Source organism: Callospermophilus lateralis, chromosome 9 (assembly GCF_048772815.1).
Source record: "Callospermophilus lateralis isolate mCalLat2 chromosome 9, mCalLat2.hap1, whole genome shotgun sequence".
In the NCBI taxonomy this organism is placed as follows: Eukaryota; Metazoa; Chordata; class Mammalia; order Rodentia; family Sciuridae; genus Callospermophilus; species Callospermophilus lateralis.
In genome coordinates, this window is record NC_135313.1 from 771752 (window position 1) to 791187 (window position 19436).

At 51.6% G+C, this 19436-nt stretch overlaps 1 protein-coding gene across 12 annotated transcripts in view; it reads right to left on the reverse strand.

The window, feature by feature from the left end:
- Positions 1-19436, reverse strand: part of Sned1 (sushi, nidogen and EGF like domains 1) — a 70502-nt gene that overhangs the window by 28477 nt on the left and 22589 nt on the right. For 11 of the 12 annotated variants that reach the window (XR_013092356.1, XM_076866749.1, XM_076866748.1 and 8 more), the window contains exons 5-17: positions 19050-19175; positions 18620-18733; positions 17517-17630; positions 17271-17384; positions 10140-10265; positions 9805-9909; positions 9456-9569; positions 8763-8879; positions 7187-7303; positions 6815-6931; positions 6528-6641; positions 6143-6316; positions 497-610 (exon numbers count right to left, since the gene is read on the reverse strand). Coding sequence is in view for 11 of the 12 variants with exons in the window: in XM_076866749.1 (XP_076722864.1) it covers positions 497-610; positions 6143-6316; positions 6528-6641; positions 6815-6931; positions 7187-7303; positions 8763-8879; positions 9456-9569; positions 9805-9909; positions 10140-10265; positions 17271-17384; positions 17517-17630; positions 18620-18733; positions 19050-19175 (1566 nt within the window). In the remaining variant the exon portion in view is untranslated. The remainder of the gene's footprint in view (positions 1-496; positions 611-6142; positions 6317-6527; positions 6642-6814; positions 6932-7186; positions 7304-8762; positions 8880-9455; positions 9570-9804; positions 9910-10139; positions 10266-17270; positions 17385-17516; positions 17631-18619; positions 18734-19049; positions 19176-19436) is intronic. The other variant, XM_076866746.1, reaches the window with a different exon arrangement.

The window sequence follows — 19436 nt, forward strand, 5'->3', positions numbered from 1 at the left end:
AAGACAAAGTCCAGGCACCAGCACGTCCCTCGGGACTCTGGCTGCTCCTGAAGGAGCCTTCAGCCCCAGGGTCACCACTCTGCATCTTGGCCTTTCCTCCATGAGCCCTGGCTCCCCTTCCTAGGTGCCCCACCTCCACTGCCTGCCCCTCCTCCTAGGGACCAGTGTCTCTGTTTGGGCTTAGAGTCACAATCATAAGGGCACGCTCCGGCAGGCCTCCCACCTCTGCCAGCTGGCAGCACTGGACGGGGTGAGGCCGTCCCCGCCTGCCCTCAGGCAAGTGTCTCTCAGTTGAGCTCTTAGTCCCCAGGATAGGAGGAGGCAGAGATGTCTGCAAATCTCTGTCCTGGACACCGGAGCTGGCAGGAACTTGGGGAGGAAGCGGTGGCCAAGCTGGCCATCTGGACAGAGACCCATCCAGGGGAGGAATGACTAGGGCAAGGAGGCTGTGCCAGGGCCCCAGTGCCTCCAACTGTCACACCCAGGAGTCTCTTACCCAGTTCACAGTGGGCTCCCTCATAGCCTCTGCTGCAGAGGCACAGGTACCCGGCAACATGGTCCTGGCAGGAGCCCCCATGCAGGCATGGCTGAGACCGACACTCGTCCACTTCTGAGGGAGGAAGACCCCAAGAATAAAGCCACGTGCCCTTAGTTAAGCCAAGTTCAGATGAACACAAACTAGTGCTGAGGGTTCAGAGTCCATGACACCCCGTAGTTCTTGGAAAGGCCAACACCAGGGGCCAAGCCCCTCGGAGGGAGGGGCAGGTTGTAGCCCCAGGACTCAGAGCCTGGCCGTGGCTATGAAATTATAGGGATGATCCTGGTCATCTTAAGGGCTCACGGAAGACACTGCGGATTTAATTCCAATTTTGGATAGGTCCAAAACACACGAGGTTTGGCAGAAAATGTTCCGTGTCAAATTTTGCCATTTCAGTATACAACAGTCCTGTGTGAAACCAGTGTATTTGGAGGCCAATCTGGTTCTGTGTGGTGAATCTGTATGGTGAATCTTTTAAACTGGGAGTTGTGCTCCTGAGTTCAGATGTTCAATCTGAGGAAAGTCTAATGTCAACACCTACAAAGCAAGTGAGCAGGACGGCCTGGTGCCGGAGCCAGCACCTGCCTGGAGCTGGGCGCTCTGTGCTCTCGCACTTGGCTTCCTCCCTCCTCATGGAACTGGCTTGCAAGTATGATTTCTTTGCCTTTTAAAAACCCTGTGAATGGCTAGACAATGGGCGGTTCTGCTTTTGCCTGTGACCTGTACTAGCAGAATATCACAGTGTGTGTTCTTTCCCACCCAGCATTTTGACAGTGGTCTCTGTGGTGTGTGACCACCTCAGACTCATCCTTCCTTGTCTGGTGGACACTCGTGTTGGTTCCAGACTATGGCAATTACAGCAGATGCTGCAGCAAGTACCCCACCTGCCCAAGTATAGATGTGCAAGTGTCTCCAGATTTCCCCCAAGCGGGGTCGCTGAGGTCAGCTCAACAGGCCAGTCACCACATCCAAGTGCTCATACTGACTTCCTCTCATCCTGCCAGCCATCTGCAAAACACTGCTGGTCCACATTCTCACCAAGACAGGCTTCTTAGACTTTGGAATTTTGCCAACAGAATGTCTCATTGTACTTCTGATTTGCATTTTCCTAATTACTAATGAAGTCGACTTTTTATGTTCGTTGTCCACGTGTCTCTTCTTCCACCATAGGCCTGTTTGTGTGTCCTGCCTGTTTCCATACTGGTTGATTGTCCTCTCCTATGGACACATTGGCATTTTTCACACCATCTTGAAACAGCTCCTCATCGGTGCGCATGTGTACTGGCATGTGCCTCTGTACCCTCTTGAGGGTCCAGCTGACATTTCACTTCTCACTTAAGTTAGTCCATTCATTTCTTTTATAGTGCATTTTGTGGCTTTCCTTACCCAAAAGTAAAAAAGATATTTACCTATATTTTACCCACATAATTATATAGATTTTGTTTTCGTTTTCGTACCAGCTCATGAGCTATTTCAAAACATCATTTAAAATATGGGGATGGTGGCTCACACCTGTAATCTCAGCAACTTGGGAGGCTGGGGCAGGAGGATCACGAGTTCAAAGCCAGCCTCAGCAATTTAGGGAGGCCCTAAGCAAATCAGTGAGACACTGTCTCAAAATAAACCTTACAAAAGGGATAGGGAGATAGAGCACTAATCTCCAGGATATATAAAGAACTCAAAAACACCCCCCAACCCCCAAATAACCCAATCAGTAAATGCACAAAGGTACTGAACAGGCACTACACAGGAGAAGAAATATGATTGGTCAACAAATATATGAAAAAATGTTCTGTTCAACATCTCTAGCAATTGGAGAAATGCAGGTTAAAACTCTCACTGAGATTCCATCTCACTCCAATCAGAGTAGCAATTATCAAGAATAACTATAAATGTTAGTAAGGATGTGGGGAAAGAGATTCACTTATACATTGTTCACTTATACATTGGGACTGCAAATTGGTGCAACAACTCTGGACAGCAGTATGGAGATTCCTCAGAAAATTTGGAATGGAACCACCATTTGACCCAGCTATCCCACTCCTGAGTTTATACCCAAAGGACTTAAAATTAGCATATTACAGTCACACAGCCAATCAATGTTCATAGCAGCTCAATTCATAATAGCTAAGTTATGGAACCAACCTAGGTACCCTTCAACAGATGAATGGATAAAGAAAATGTGGATGTATATACAATGGAATATTACTCAGCCATAAAGAGAAGTGAAATTATGGCATTTGCCAGTAGTAAATGGATGGAATTGGAGACTATCATGCTAAGTGAAATAAGCCAACCCCAAACAAGAAACCAAAGTCCAAATGTTCTCTCTGATATGTGGATGATAACACACAATAGGGGGTGGGTAGGGAAGACTAGAGTACTTTGGTTTAGACAAAGGGGAATGAAGGAAAGGGAGGGGAAATGAGAATAAGAAAGATAGTAGAATGAATTGGACATAACTTTCCTATGTCCATGTATGAATACAAGACCAGTGTAACTCCACATCATTTATAACCAGAAGAATGGGAAGTTGTGCTCCACGTATGTATATGTTAAGATGTACTCTAGTGTCATGTATACAGAAAAGAACAAATTAAAAAATAAATCACTTAACAGTGATAAAAGGGCCAGGCAGGCGGAGCTGGGGATGTAGCTCAGTGGTAAAACACCCCTGGGTTTAATCCCTGGTACCAGAGAATAGAATACAATAGCTCAAATCTGCATGGAGATTTTAAAATGTACCTTGTTAACTTCTGACTTTTTTTGCTTGTTTAGAGAATGCATTCTCTTGGGTGTTTACCTGCATAACAGTTCCAATCTTCTACCTCTCTGCTGTTTGTCTCCTTAGCCTGCAACCAACCAATTGGGTACACATTTTTAGATTTTAAGTTTATTTTAATATTTATCCTTTTTGGGATTTACTGAGCTGCTTGGATCTCTATGTTGACATATTTCTTTATTTTTTAGAAAAAAAGTCATCCTCTCTCTGAATATTCCTTTTATCTACTGTGCCATCTGTCACCGGGGCCCAGTTATGGACTTGTTTGCAGTTGTTCCACAGGCATCTGATCTCTGCCTGAGTTTCAGCATTCGTCTTTTCATTATTTGCTTTCGGTCATTTCCCCTCTGATCCACAGATGAAGAAGCTTTGTGGTCCTGGCTTTGAGTCTAGTTTAGTCTTCATTTCAGATTGCACTTTCAGTCCTAAAAATTTCTATATTGTTACATTTTAAATCGTTTTTTTCCCTGGTTGGGTTCTCTATTATTTCATTCATTTCACCTCTTTTCCCTGTTTTCTTTAACTGAGCTACAGTGGCGTTTTAAATTCCTTGTCTGTGAATTCCAGCATCTGGGGCGCATGTAGGCCTATTTGGATTGACTATTTCCTTCTAGATGACCATCATAATTCCTTGCTTCTCAGACACAGTTTGGACAGAAACAGCAGGGCCTGGGAGTGGGGCTCACAGCACAGTGAGGGCCTGAGTTCCTTCTCAGCCCTGCAGCACACAAAGCCAGTGGAGACTCGGGTGACCGCTCCTCCCTGGAATGAGCCCTATCCTGGGTGAGGCAGGTGGGCTGAGCAGCTTCTCACTCTCCTTGATGCTCTCTGGACTGCAGCACCAGCTCAAGTGGCTTCAGTTTGCAGTGGCTGTAGACACTCAGGCCTTTCTCTCTAGAGCTGGAACTGGATCCTGGCTTTGCACCCATGAAGGTCATGTGGGGAGAGCCAGTGGGACCTGGATCCCTGTGGCTGTGCTCAGCTCCACCGTGCTTGCCCACAGTATCGAGTGCTGGCCTGACTGCTCTGCTCCCCAAGGCACCTGCCCATGGTGGGGAGAGACACACCTGCAGTCTTTCTCACCTGCGAAGGGCTTGCCCAAACTGCTTGCACCCCAGATCTTGGACAGGTTAGCAGACATGATCCTAGGCTTGGCGGTGTTTCTTCCAAGTCACACCAGGATGCCAGTGTCCATATGATCAATGTGTCTCCTTGGGGTTTAAACCACCTCCTGTGGCCTTACTTCTGATGCTGCTGTTGGTTCTTTTTCCTCTGTAACCTGCTCTTCTCTCCAGATGTGCCGATGTTCTCATTGTCCCTTGGCACCTTTGCATTTCCCTGTGATGTGGCTGGGCTCCCTTTCCTCCTGTGGGATGCGCCATGAGTCCTTCCAACCCATCCTTCTTCTGTAATCCTGGGAATTTAACTCACAGCTACTAGGAGTTTTCTCTCTTGTATTTATCTTCTCTGTATATCTATATTTCTCTACACATTACAGCTCTCTTCTTCTTGGGTCCCTTTATCCAGGGTGGGCACTGTGCTTCACCCTCCTTTTGATGCACAGTCTTTCCCTCTTCTTCCAACTGTCTTCAACTTATTCTTCATCTATGTCCACTACTAAATTATGTTCATTTCAACTATTGTAGTCTTAAATCCTTTTATTTATACTTTCTCCTTAAAAACTATTGATCCTGTTTTGTATGGGCAACGCCAAGTTGACGCTTGTGCGTCACTTGTACTATTTGTAGTGCAGTGGCTGTAAGCACTCAGGCCTCTCTCCAGCAGGACTTGGATCCTGTGTTTGTACTGTACAACATGAAGCAGGCACGATCTAGAGTGTACTTGCTCTTTTGTGCTGTTAGTCTGCTTTCTGTGCCCTCCACCCTCGGGGCATGCTGTCTGGACCTCCTTTCCTACTCTGGAGTGGCTGTGCTTCTCGGGGGCCTCGGGGTCTTTCTGGTGAGCTCCTGTTCTCTTGAGGACACTGGCCTCTCATTTGGCAACAAGCTGGGGAGAAGCAGCACTGGAAAGGTCTCTTGACAGTCAGGCATGAGCCTTGGGAGGTCAGGAGTAGAGGACAGATGGTTGTGACCCAGGCAGTCCACAGAGCTCTTCACCTGGGTAGGGCTGCACAGGGTGGGTTGGGCTTTGGGGACATTTGGGAGATATTAATGGGCTTATGTGCCCCATTCCTGTCTGGATGATGTCACCACCAGCCCTAGGCTTGTTGCTTAGAAATCCTTGATTTATGAAAACCATGTAAACATCACACAGCTTTTCGGAGGAAGAGCCTGGATGCCTTGGCTTGGTGCAACACTCGTGCCATTGTGTCAGAGCCCCGGCGTCTGGAGGCCGCCCACCTCCAGGTATGCACCCTAAGCTCCGGAGTAGACTCAGCAGGACCAGAGGCAGTGCTCTCTGGGGCAGCCCTCTGCCGTGCCCTGCATGTTGTGGGGGCTGGGGGGGGGATGTTGTGCAAACACATCTCTGACACCACAGGTCTGGGTGGGTGGGAGTACGAGGCAGGTCCTAGCCTGGGTCTGCCTCCTTAGGACCCTGCGCTTGGCCACGTCTTGGCCTTGGCGGCTTCATCTGCAGAGTGGGCCTTAGGTGATTGACCCTCTGTTCTGAGCTACTCTGAGGATAGGGAAGCCCTTAGTGAGGATGTTCCCGAGTAAAGTTGACAGGATCCACATCCTCAATGCACAGAGAGGAGACAGGGAAGGTGGGGCTGGGCCAAGGATCTGTGTCCCTCCACAGGAGGAAGCTGGCTGGTGGGGGGGTGTCCCGTCCACCCTGCCCCTGAGGGCCCACGAAATCACCTAAGCACTGGGGAAGCTGGCTCCAGACACCTTGTGGCAAGCAGATGCTGGTGTGGCTGGGGGCACTCAGGCTGTAGCCATGGTCACATGTGTACAAAGCCACCGAGCCCAGGCGAGTTCCATTGAAGCGCATGGTGGCATGCTTCACCTCTTGTGGGCGGCCACAGTCCACCTCTGCAGGAACGAGAGCACAGCAGCCTGTCCAGAGCTGCCATTCCTCTGCTGGGCCCCAGGGTCTGAGGAGGCCCAGCTCGCACCCTTCTGGAGCAAGGTGCTGGACTTTTGGGCACTGGCAGTTTCTGAGGTTTCCTTCCTCTTTTCCTTCCCGTCTCTGCCCGGTCCCACCCTTGGCATGGCCCCCAGCCCAATCCCCTGGATTGCTCACCTGCCTGGCACCGGTGTCCTGTATACCCTGCTTGGCAGTGACAGGAGAAATCCATGCCTAGATCCTCACAGGTGCCTCCATTTACACATGGGCTCCGGAAGCAGGGGGAGGGGGCTGAAAGAGAGCAGGAGGGTTCCCATCACCAAGTCTCCCGAAGGGCTCTCAGATGCGTGGGGGTGTCCTACCTCCTGAACCCAGATCCACCTGCTATTCCTGTAGGACCCAGGCCAGCCCTGCCCACTGGGCCTATATCCATAGGAGAGTTCCCCTGCTGTTCCCAACCCTACCTATCTCACAGTGCCGCCCGGAGAAGCCTGGGGGACAGTCACACTTGTATTTGCCAATGTAGTGGAAGCAGGTACCACCGTTGTGACAGGGGCCGGAGGCGCAGGAGTCTGGTTTCCCTGAAAGCAGAAGGCACCCAGCAGGGTCAGGTGTCATGGCTAGATGCTTCCCTTCACCCCCACCCAATTCCCTAACATCCTAGGGCTGGAAGCCTTCACGATGGTATTCCTGAGAGAGACACTCAGGTGGCTGGGATGGGGACTAGGGGTCTCAGGTGGAAGTCTGGCTCCCTCCCACTCTTCCCATGCTGATTCTAACTGATTGGGCCCCAGTTCAGGGCTTGCCAGCCACCCCACTCCATGCTGGGGCCGCACCGATCTCACAGTGCCTCCCGGTGAAGCGGTAGGGGCAGCTGCAGTGGTATTCGCCACCTGACTCCTTGCACGTGCCCCCATTCCGACAGGGTCCTGAGCTGCACAGGTGTGGCCGGGCTGTGTGGAAGGACAGAGACGATGGTGAGCACAGGGCAGCCACTGCTTGTGCCTTCTGCCCTGGCCGGCCAGGCCGGCGTCTCGGCTGAGGCCAAGTTAGCCAGGACATACACGGGGCAGGGCTTGCAGTCTGTAGACCCCTACTGAGCCTCAGGTGGGCTCTTTGGTGGACAGCAGGCCCCACACCACAGCACGTGATGCTCCCTCCGTCCTGTTTGGCATCTGAAGCAGGGGCGGGGGCTGAGTTGTGACTGAGGTGACATCACCATCCGTAGCAGTGGTCTGAGTCCAGGGCTTCCTTGGCTCCTGAGGTATAGGTTGTGAGGCCTGTGCTTGAGGTAGCCAATATTTAAAGGTGTGATTTGGATGGCAGTTGCCAAATCAGACCTGTCCGTCTGTCCTCCCATCTTGACAGGGCCTAGTGAGTTGAGTCCTTGGATTTCTTGCTGTCCTGCCAGGAAGGCACAGCACCAGGGGGCCTTCCTCTCCCTCAGAGTCCACTCCTCCTCCCCCCCACTCTACACCTGGGAGGCCTCCCAGCTGCATGTCCCACCTCTGAAAGCAGACTCCTGAATCCTCCCTGGTCCCCCTTGTGGCTTCCTCTGCTCTCAGGAGTAGGGCCTCTGAAGGGAGCCTACGCAGTTCCTCAGGTGGGTGCAGGGACAATGGTGCAGGGACACTGGGTACTGGGAACCGGGCCCAGAGAGGGGCGGGACGTGCTCTGGGAGCTGTGGCCTCCAACCCTGACGGGAGGTAGGCTGCGGAGGAGAGTGCAGATGAGTTCTGGGCAGGGCCCAGGACGGGGCGTGGTTCCAGGAGCTCATGGAGGAGGAAAGCAGGTCTGGCAAAGAACCCAGCAGGGGCCCCTTCTCTGTGAGCCCCCTTTCTTGCTGCAGGAGTGGGAGAGGTCAGAGGGGTCTCAGGGGCCACTGTCAGGGACAGGTGAAGAGCAGCAGAGGTGTCTGGGAAGCTCCTAGGTGGATCAGATAGGGTACTGGCTCTCCAGAGAAGCCCAGGCCTGAGCTGGGATAAAAGGCCTGACCACACTGGACTCTGGCCAAGGGATGCCTGAGATGCTGGGAGATGAAGGCTGTAAAATGTCTACATTCTCCACATGTAATAAGGATTAACAAACTTCTGATGAAATACTTTTTTAAAAAAACTCCATACAATGATCTATTTGGAAAAATGCTGAGCAGAAAGAAAGTAAAGCCCGTTCTGAGGGATGCAGATCAGAACAAATGACCAAAAAGACAGTCAAAATAATGAGGCGCTGTTCCGGATAAGTACGACAGAGCACCATCGCAAGGGGGGTCCCAGAGGGGTCCCAGGGAAAACCCAAAGATGCATGGAAATGGGACCGCTGGCCTGCGCACAGGCGCTCTCCAGGGTGCTGACCCCGCAGCGTCCCCGCAGGCCCCGCCCGCAGCGACCCGCAGGCCCCGCCCTCCCGGGGCACCTTTCTCGCAGTGCCGGCCGTGGAATCCGCGCGGGCACTCGCACGTGTAGGAGTCGTCGTGGGAGTCACAGGAACCTCCATTGAAGCAAGGGTCTGAGTCGCAGGGCGATGGCAGGGCTGTGGGGGGAGGGCACGCAGAGGCCGGTCCTAGAGCAGGTGCTGCCAGGGTCGCCTAGGAATCCTGACTGGAGCCAAGGCCACTGAAGATATTCTGTGGACCCAAAGGCTCCTCCCTGGAATTCCTCATTCTTGGTTTTAGCATAATTCACCCTGGCTCTTCACGGGGCAGCACTGAGCTGTGACACACAGATGTCTCATCATCACTGCTGGCAAACTCGATATATGCAGAATTATGTCCCGAGGTTAAGCATCTTTACACTAGCACGTAAACAGCAGTAAGTGCAAATACCCTGATTATGTATGCACTAAGCGTTTCAACAGATTTGCGGGGGTGGGGTGGGCTAGGGAATCCACACGTGTCGCCTGTGTCCGGGTCAAAGTCTTTCTCCCTCCGCGCCCAGGAGCTCCCTGCCCACCCTGCAGGAAAAGCTCTTGCCAGAGGCCCCTCCACCTGCAGGGCTGCTGGACAGACAGCAGCACTGGCCCTGCCCGCGTGGTGCTGCCTTTTCCTGCAGGACACCCCGCCCCTCCTCTTTGGCCAGGACCCCCGCAGGCCCTTCTGGAGCCACTAACCGTGGGTGACATTGTGGCCGGTGTGGCAGACACACAGGTAGCTCCCACCGTACTCCATGCAGTAGCCTCCGTCTGGGCACTGGGTGTTCATGTTGCAGGGTGTGGCTGTGACTTCTGCAGAGAGGAAGAGGGTGCTCCCATGTGGGCCTGTATTCCTGGGGACCTCAGGTCCTCGACAAGGGTGGGGCTGCCCAAGACCCAGTGACCCTGCTAGGGAGACCAGGGTGGAGCACTTCTGCAGCCACTCGCCTCTCCCGCACAGGGTGGCAGTGAGGGTTATGGGGGACTCTGCTGGTAGGGATGCTCGACAGAGCAGGATGACTGCTCCCGCCTCCAGCCCGACACCTACCAAATTCACACAGGAGTCCAAAGAACCCTGGGGGGCACTGGCAGAAGGTGGTGTTGGTACCCAGGCACCTGCCTCCGTTGCGGCACTCACAGTCACTGGGGATTCCTGCCACAGGGAGGGAGAGAGTCCTATTGTAGGGGCACAGAAGATGGGCTCTCCCACCTGCCCTGCCTGGCCACCCCCCCACAACCCCTGTGTGTATACACACGTCCTCACACACCTTCTCTCGGGAGCTTCCTGCATGCACACCCTATGGAAGGTCCCTCCCTGCTTTTGCTACCCACAGGCAGAACTTGGGTCCTCCTGCCCCAGCCCTGGGGTATAATCCCACGCACTCTCCGTGCAGTCCAGGCCCATGAAGCCTTCCGGGCACTCGCACACGTAGCCCTGGTCCGCATCCACACAGGTGCCCCCATTCTGGCAGGGGGCAGAGAGGCAGGCATCAGGCACTGAGTGGCTTCCTGCAAGAAAGGCCGTGGTCACAGTTGGCCACTTAGGAGTGGGGAGAATGCAGGCACCCCCCAGGAGGAGAAGAGCCACGTTCTGGCTGGGTTTGCACCTCTGTTCTCAGTGTCAGGTGGGACTTTAAGCCAGAGGCTTATTTTCTGGAAACTGATTTATGGCTGCTCTGCCCCCTGTAGCTCAGCACCTGCCGGCTCCTTCCTGGATTCCTGGAAGTGCATTTCCTGCTATAAATTTTAATACCTGTACATGCAGCTCTGGGAAGCCAGCCCAAAGCCAGGGCCCCTAGGCACTCCTGGTCAAACATTCCCCTTGGTAAGATTATTGGGATTTTCCAGGTGTCTTTCTATTGATTCTTAGTTTAGCTTTGTTCTGGCCAGAAAACATAATACTTTTTACTGAGCCTCATGTTATGGCCAGCAGTGGCCTATCATGGGGATGCTCCATGAATTCTTGCAAAGAATGTGTGTACTCTTGGAACACCTGTTAGGCCAAGTCCAAGTCTTCCGTAGCCATGTTGATTTTTCATGTGTTCTGTGAATTACTGGAATCACCTGTAATCATGGATCTGCTTCTTCTTGCAGTTTGTCAGGTTTTGTGTCATGTATTTTGATACACATTAGTAGGGCTAACAGGTGCAAGTATACTTAGGTTGTCTTGATGAATTGATCCTTTTACCATTATAAAAGGTTCCCTCTTTTTACTCCTACAACTAAAATTCAAGCTATCTGATATTAATATAGCTACTACAACCTCCTCTTGATTAGCATTTGATCAATTTTTTAGGTACATTTAAAATTCATCTTTATAAATTAATATACAGCAAAATTGGCATTTTTGGTGTAACTGCTATGAATTTTAACACTGTATAGATTTGTGGAACCCCACCACAACCAGGATACAGAACATCCCATCATTCCAGAGACTTCCGTGTTCTGTTTCTTCAGAGGTTCGGACTCCTGATCCTCTGAGCTCCTGGCCACCACAGCTGCCCATCACCGCAGTGTTGCCTCTTGGAGAATGCCAGGTGAATGGAATGTGGCAGAGATCTCATGTGGCCCTGCAAGCCCGTGTGTTGGAGGCCTGTCCCCAGCTGACGGCACTCCTGGAGGCAGTAGGAACTTTAGGGATGTCATTAGGGTGTGTCCTTGAAGGGGATCCTGGGGCCCTAGTCTATCTTGTCCTTTTCCGTGCTTCCTGGCTGCCGTTAGGTGAGCAGCCCCTCCACCATGTGCTTCCGCCATGAAGTCCTGCCTCACCAAGGCCCAAAGGTACAGACGGTGCCCTCTGAAACAATGAACCCTTCAAACATGGCCTCCTTTAGGTGGCTTCTCTCAGGTGTCTGTCACAGTGACCAAGGCTGAGTCACACCATGCAGGAATCTCTTGTGACGGGCTTCCTTCCCTAGAGTGCTGCTGAGGTCATCTCAGTGAGTGTGTAAGGGTGAGTTCCCTTTGAGATTGAGGGGTGTTTTCCGTGGTCACCACAGTTTATCTGTCCACTCACCCGATGGAGGAGACTTGAGTTTTAGATTTCTGGTGAACATAAACAGACATGATTAAAACACTGTGTAGATTTTTTCAGTTTTCATTTCTGTAGGGTGAATACCTAGGAATAGGATGCTGGGCCACATTACAGGTGTATGTTTAACATATAAAAACTGCCACATTGCTTTTAGAGTGGCAGAACCATTTTGTAGTCATCCCAAATGTGTGCGAGTCCATTGCTCTGTGTCCACACTGGACACTGCAGTCAGTGTAGGGGGGTGTCTCACTGTACCCTGGGCTAGCGTCTCCCTCGTGGCTACTGATAATGGCGAGAACACCCTCCACCCGCCCTCCACCTGTGTGCTCCTGTGGTTGTGCGTCTCAAGTCTCTTGTCCATTTTATGATTGAGTTCTTTTCCCACAGTTGGTTGCTTTCCCACATCAAGTCCTTTATCAGAGGCGAGTTTTCCAAATATTTTCTCCCCGTCTGTATTTTTGTCTTTTCATTCTTTTAACTATGTCTTTCACAGTGCAAAAGCTTTTAATTTGGGCAAAGAAGTCTAATTTATCTATTTTTTTTCTGATATAGATAATGCTTTTGCTGAGGCCAGGTTACCAATATTTTTTTTCACATTTTCTTTTAAAAATGTTATAGTTCTACATTTTCCATTTAGGTTTATGCTCCATTTTGAGTTAATATTTGTATAAGGTGTGAGGTTTGAGGTTTTTTTTTTTTTTGCATAAGTAAAATTTCAATCCCATTTCTTGGAAGGGTCATCCTTTATCCACTGAATTGCTTTTAGATATTTTTCAAAAGTTAATGGACCATATTTGTGTGAATCTGATTTTGAATTCTCTCTTCTGTCCCATTGACCCATTTGCCAGTAACACGTGGTTGTCTTCAATGTAGGTTTATAGTTAGTCTTAACACCTGGTAGTGCAGATCCTCAATATTTATTCTTCTTTTTCAAAATTGTTTTGGCTATTCATATAAATTTCCATATAAATTTTAGGACAATCTTGTCTATATCTACAAAAAAAATCCTGCTGAGATTTTGGTTGGAATCCTATTAATTAATCAATGTGGGGAAAACTGACATCTTTACTTTACCATGTTGACTCTTCTCATCCATGAACAAGGGGTGTCCAACCATTCACTTAGACTTCCTTTGGCTTCTTTCATCATTATTTCATAGGCTTAATCATACAAATTCTGTGCATTTTGTAAGATTTACATCTAAATTTTTATCTTTAGGGAACTATTATAAAAGGTATTGTCTTTAAACTTTGGATCAGATCACACATGCCTAACCTGGAGGAGCCCAAGGGTTCATAAATAGCTTCCTGAAGTTGCTGAACCCAGGTGCAACCTCTGCTCAGTCTCCATGAGCTCTCTGGGTTACTCTTCTTGGTCCTGTGGCTAGAAAGCTGAGCTTTCAGTTGCCCTCCCTACCATCTGCTCCTGTGACTGTGCTCGTGGTGGGGGCAGAGAAGGACAATAACAGGGGTTGGCTATACCCTTTGCAACTGTAGCACCTCCAGTTGGTGAGGAAGGTTCCCTGCTCACACTGTGAGGTCCCCACAGTGGGCCTCTGTGGGCCCTGCTTCTGGAGCCTGGGCACAGGGATTACTGGGCTCTCCTTTGCCCATGTTGTGGACATGTTGCTCACTTTTGGTTTCAGAGTGACTTTGAGTCCAAACTGAGGGGATACCAGAGAGGGGAAAAAAGTGAACTCACCACTGGCTCGGTGGCACTTCTTGGCTTGGTCTCCTTCCCCAGTCCACCTGCTACTATTTACTTCCCCGAGTCCTCAGATAGCTACTCCATGCATTCTGTCCAGGGTTTACGGCTGCATTCAGTGGGAGAGACAGGATAGAGTGGGCTTACTCTATCGCACTCAGGACCAGAGACCCGTCCATCACTCTGAGATGATCCTCACTGTCACGCTTGGTTTGGCTTTCTTTAAACAGTGTCTTGATGGGTTTTGGTTTTGATTCACTGACAACCTCGTCTCTAACTGGTGCCTTTGGTTTGCATCTTACTGAACTACAGATGTGACTAGATTGAACCTGTCGTCTTGTATGAATCTGTGTGTCCTGATGCTCCTTTGTTACTTTTTTCCTACCTCTGGATTGATTAAGCATCTACCATTCTACTCCCACAACTGGTTTTAGTTTATCTTGTTTTTTCACTTGTTGCTCTAGATATTACAATGTTTATCTTTTACTTAAAACTTATCTTTTGCCTTTACCTTTAAGTAATATTATGCCACTTTATATAACATGAGGCTTTTATAATATTATACTTCCATTTCTTCCTGTCTTTTATGCCAGGTTGATAAACTATGGTCCACAGACCAAATCTCGCCTGCCACTCATTTTAAAAATTAAAGATTTTTTTGGCACCCATCTATGCCATACATTTGTGTCTTATCTATGGCTGATTTCCTATCACAATGGCAGAGCTGAGTAGCTGTGACAGAGACGATATTGTTTTCAAGGCCAAAAGTATTTATCTGGTCCTTACAGAAAGTCTGCACCACCTTGTATGACAGTTTATCCCTACCTATACTATAAACACCATGATATATCACTACTTCATTTTTCAAACTTTCTTTTTGTACTGGGTATTGAACCCAGGAGTGCTTCACCACTAGTTACATCCCACCCATTTTTATTTTTATTTTGAGACAGGGTCTTGCTATGTCACTCAGGCTAGCCTTGAACTTGCAACCCTCCTGCCTTAGCCTCTGTAGTCACTGGGATTATAGGTGTGCAACACCACATCAGGATACCACCTCACCTTTAGAATAAAAATTGCTTATTTTTAAATTATCTTTAAAGAGCTTTTGAAGTAAGAAAGTCCTTTACCTAAAGACTGGTAGTTTCTAACATTCTGTACTTCGTGTGAACCCATAGTTTTTCCTGGGATCATTTTCCTTTCATCTGAAGCATTTGACATTTTTACAACACAGATAGGCCAATGAATGCTCTTGGCATCTGTTCATGTAAAAAAGTCTTCATTTCTCCTTGATTTCTGAAAGATAGTTCTGCTCTGCCGATAGTCTTTTCTTTCAGCACTGAAATGATGTCACTCGTGTGTGCTGGTGAGTGCAGCTTCTGGCGAGCCTGCTGTCACTCAGGTTCTCTGGATGTGACCACCTGTCCCTTTGCTGCTGCTGAGACACGTTCCTTGTGCTGGGCCCAGCAGTGCTCACGGGGTATCTTTGTGTGGTTTTCTTGCTCTTCTTGAGCACTTGGGATTAGTTTTCATCAACTTTGGAAGGCACTTGGCTGTCATTTCTTCTGTACTGTTTATGGGACTCCCTCTTCCCGCCTCTTCCTCTCCCGTGGACTCCAGACCTCTTGGGGTTGTCCTGTGGGCCACAGATCACCTGTGCTTCCAGTCCTGCTCTCTGGACACTTACTGAGTTGTTTCTGTTCCTCTCCCTCCTTCTCGTTCGTTGGACCTCCCTCTGCACATCTCACCTGCTGTCACAATCCAGTGTACTCACTACAGTTTCTTTTAAAAATATTTTGTACTTCTCAGTATTCCCTTTTCCTCGCTCAACTGTCTTGAGAATATGCAGCATTCTCATGTGAGTGTCTAAGTATTCATGATGATGCTCCTGTCTCTGTGGCCTGTTTCTGCTGATCTGTTTTTCTCCTGGATATAGGTCACGTCTGACTTCTCTGCTTGCCTGACATCTCTGACTGGGTAGCTTGGGTTCTGGGCCCTGCGTAGGCCTCTTATGCTGTTTGGGGAGTGTAGGATGTTCCTGCGTGTGGTCAGGACCTGGGATCCGCTTGATTCTTTTGGACTTCCTTCTGAGGCCGTGGGGCCATCAGCTCAGTCCTCACCTCAGCACAGCCTTCTCCATAGCTGAAGGGCTCCCCTGAGGCTCTCTCCACCCTGGGGCCCTGGTGTGGAGACTGCCCTCCGCTCTGGCAGGTGTGGGCGACTTTCCGAGCCCTGTTGGAGATGGGAGTCGCTTTCTGGTGTTCTGTTCTAGCTTTGTGGATTCCCCCCACCCAGATCACACGGAAGCAAAGACTCCAGGCCCTTCCTGATCTCACGTCCCATCCCCCCACCCATAGCTCCATCTGTTCTGGTCTTAGCCCCCAACCTCTGTTTGAGCCTTCAAACCTGAATCTTGCTCCTCAACTCAGAGGGCTCCTGACCCTGGACCCCTCCCTGCAGAGCAGCCTGGGTGCTCCGACAGCGTCTGGGGTGATTGCAGGGCTCCCCTCTCCACTGCCTTCCTCTCAGGGATGGCAGCCCTAGGCTGTGTTGTCCAGTGGCTGAAGTCAGGCACTTGCAGGCTTTGCTTGGCTTTCTGATTGTCGACAGTGAGAGGGGAATTTCTAGAGCAGTTAGCATGAGAGCAGCCACTCTGTAGTCTCAAGTTCATTGGTCAGTTCCCATGAACTCTGGTTAGACTGTCAGGGCTTGCACTTTGTACGTAGCTAGCGAACTTACATCAGTGGTACAAGTGTCAGTTCTGGGGCTTTTGTATGTGTTGGGATGGGGTCTCCTTTGTTGCCCTGGCCTCAAACTACTGGGCTCATGTGATCCTCCCACCTTAGCCTCCAAGCAGCTGGGGCTCTAGGTGTACACCAGGCACTCTGCCTGTCCTGCTGTTTTTATCATTCACTTCCATTTGCATTATTATGCTGTGTCAAACATGATTTATTTGTAAAAATCTTTGGAAACCACTTACCTGCTTTTTGACACGAGTTTAGTGAACCGTATGGTTCTTTAGTGAACCACCTGAGGAGTGGACTGCAGCCCCAGTGTGAAGGCAGCCAGCAGGCCAGGTGCCTCCCGCCCCACCCTCTGCACTCCAGCCTGCCCCCTGGGGACGCTCTGCCTGGGTGACCATGGACATGGAGAAGGATGGAAGGCAGTGTCCATCTGTGTCTTTCTCATGGTTAAATTAACTTCCTTCTTATTTTTTAAAGCCAAAAATGAATTTGAAGAGTCTGTCTCAGCACCCAGGGCACAGCAGCCCCTGCCCCTCCAGGATGTCTGCCCCATGGGTGGGCCTTGGGGTCAGAGCAGTGCTCAGACACTGAAGGCTTTGGGTTCTTATTTTTTTATGTTGCTTCAAAATCTCTAGTTGGCCTCTTCCTTGGTCTACTGTCACGACCCACGTTTAAAACAACAGGAAATGGCAAAAGGTCCCCTGCAGGCACTGAAGGTCGGCCTCCTTTCTAAACTCCCCGGCTCTTTCCTTTGCACAAGGAGGATTCTGGGTCAGGAAGATGTTAAAAAGCCATGACACTGAGCTGGAAGAGGAGGTCTGTTCTTGCATTTTGCAGAGGAAATCGAGGCCCAGACCTTTCCCTGAGCAAGAGAAGACCCTCACCCAGCCTCACACAGCTTGCTCCCTGCTCTGCAGGCCCCAGCTCAGGAGGGGATGGGAAGTGGGGAGAGGGCAGGGACCTCCCCAAGCCAGAGGCAGATGTGGGGTTGAGCTGGACAGTGAGGCAGGACCCGGGCATGTGGCCAGCTACCTGTCTCGCAGCGAGGTCCCTCGAAGGGCTCCACACACACGCAGGTGTAGTTCCCCACCAGGTTGACACATGACCCTCCATTTAGGCAGGGGTCAGAGCCACACTCGTCCACATCTGGGGGCAGCAGAGGTGGGAGGTTGGCTGAGCCCAGGTTGACACCCCGGGCCCAGCATCTGGCTGGGAGGGGAAACTCTCCCAGCACCACCCACTTCCCCTGGCCCTTCTGCCCAGAGAGTCACTGCTCACCCGTCTCGCAGGTGGCCCCTGTGTACCCGGCCTGGCACACACACACTGCAGAACCACTCTCCGCCTGGCACTGGCCGCCATTTTGACACTCTGTGCTGTCACATGGGGATAGGGCTGCATGAAGGAGGAGAGGACGGCATGTTGGGTGCCTGGCTGTGCTACTGATCGGCAAAGACCCAGGACACCCGCTGAGCCCCTCCCTGAACTTGCTACACCAGCAGAGATGGTTTCTGTGGCCTGCGGTGCTGAGGTGGCTGCGATCCGGACACTGGGCTAACCACCATGTGTTCTATGAATGACTCTCGCATTGTGTCAGGGCAGCAGGCTGAGCCCGAGGGCAGGGGGTCACCATGCTTTGGCTTTAAGGGGCTCCCTTGTGTAGCTCTCCAAGCACCACCCCACAGTGAGGCTCGGGCCAGGAGGGGGACCCGTCTTTCTCTGTCAAGAGGTCAAGGGCGAGGGGAACCCAAGGGGCCCCAACTAAGGTGCTGGTCAAAGTACAATTATCTGAGGCTGAATCGTCCAGGAACAGCCTCAAAGAGCCAGGCTCTGAGGCAAAGGGCCAGCCCCCAGTGGTCTGGAAGCAGGAGTGGAGAGGAGAAGGACCCAGCCCGTGCCCGGCTCTGAGACCCTGGGGTGGGAGAAGGGGTATCCTTGGGCCTGCTGGCTCAGGAGGCATGGGCAGGTGGAGGCCGGGCTGGGGGTCTGTGCTCCCTGAGCACACGGCTGGGCCTCCTCACCCTAGAGCTGGCCCAGGAGCCCCAGGAGCCCTGTCTTCCCATCGCGCTATCTCGGTGGGCCTCATCTGGGCTCTGCTGATGGTCTGGCCTTGACGTGGGCCTGGGCGCTGACCCAGACACCAGCCCAGCAGGGCCTCATTCCTACTCCAGCATCAGGGCCTGGAGGCCGTGTCTCTTGGGGTCACTCCTCTTGTTCACCCACAGGCAGGACTTCTGTCTAGTGCCTCCCCACCGCCGATACCTCTCGGGTGGCCTACAACTGGGGCTGAGCCCCTCCAGGGCCCAGACCTCAGCCTCTCTAACCACGGGTCCAGCTCTCCTGCAGCAGCAAGGTCATGGGGCCTGCTGGCAGGTTCTCCTTACCCGACTCACAGGTGGGTCCCCTGAAGCCAGCTGCGCAGTCACAACTGAAGCTGTTGACACCATTGGTGCAGGTCCCGCCATTCTGACACGGGTGTGAAGCACACTCGTTCACATCTGAAACGGGCAGGCTGGGCTTCAGTGGAGGACGTAGGGCTGGGAGGAGCCACCACAGCCTTGGGTTGGGGTGGGGGATAAATGGCCAGACTGAGCTTGACTCAGAGAAGGTCTCCAGGGACAGCAGCAGTAGCCGCCTACCATCTTCACTGCCACAGAGCCACAGCATTTGTCCCTCAGCCATCCCCACAACAGAGGGACAGAAACCCTAACTCGGCCTTCAGGGTCACTGCCTGTACCAGCAGCACTCCTGAGCCAGGGCCACCAGTGGGCCGGTCCCCTCATTGAGCACCCTGTTCCCCGGGCCGTGACTCACCCAGGTGGCACCTCCGCCCTGTGAAGCCTGCGAGGCAGGAGCACGTGTACGAGGGGTTGCCGGTGACACAGTCATCGATGCACTTGCCGCCATTGAGGCAGGGGCGCAGGGCCAGGCACACAGAGGCTGTGGGCATAGGAAGGAGCCGAGTCTCCTGTCAGCCCCTAGGACTTGGGCCAGAGAGCTGCTCATATACACTATGTCCTCCTCCCCTCCCTGGGTCCCCAAGGTCACCTGGTGACCATGGGCAGCAGCACACCCATGCTTTCACTGCCCAGGTCCTGGTCTGCAGGGAGCCCTGTGTGACTGAGGGGTGCTGCCTGCTGGAGCTCCGGCTGGCAGTTAGTGCCCCCAGCTTTGACTCTGCCTTTGGTGAAGGCGCACCCC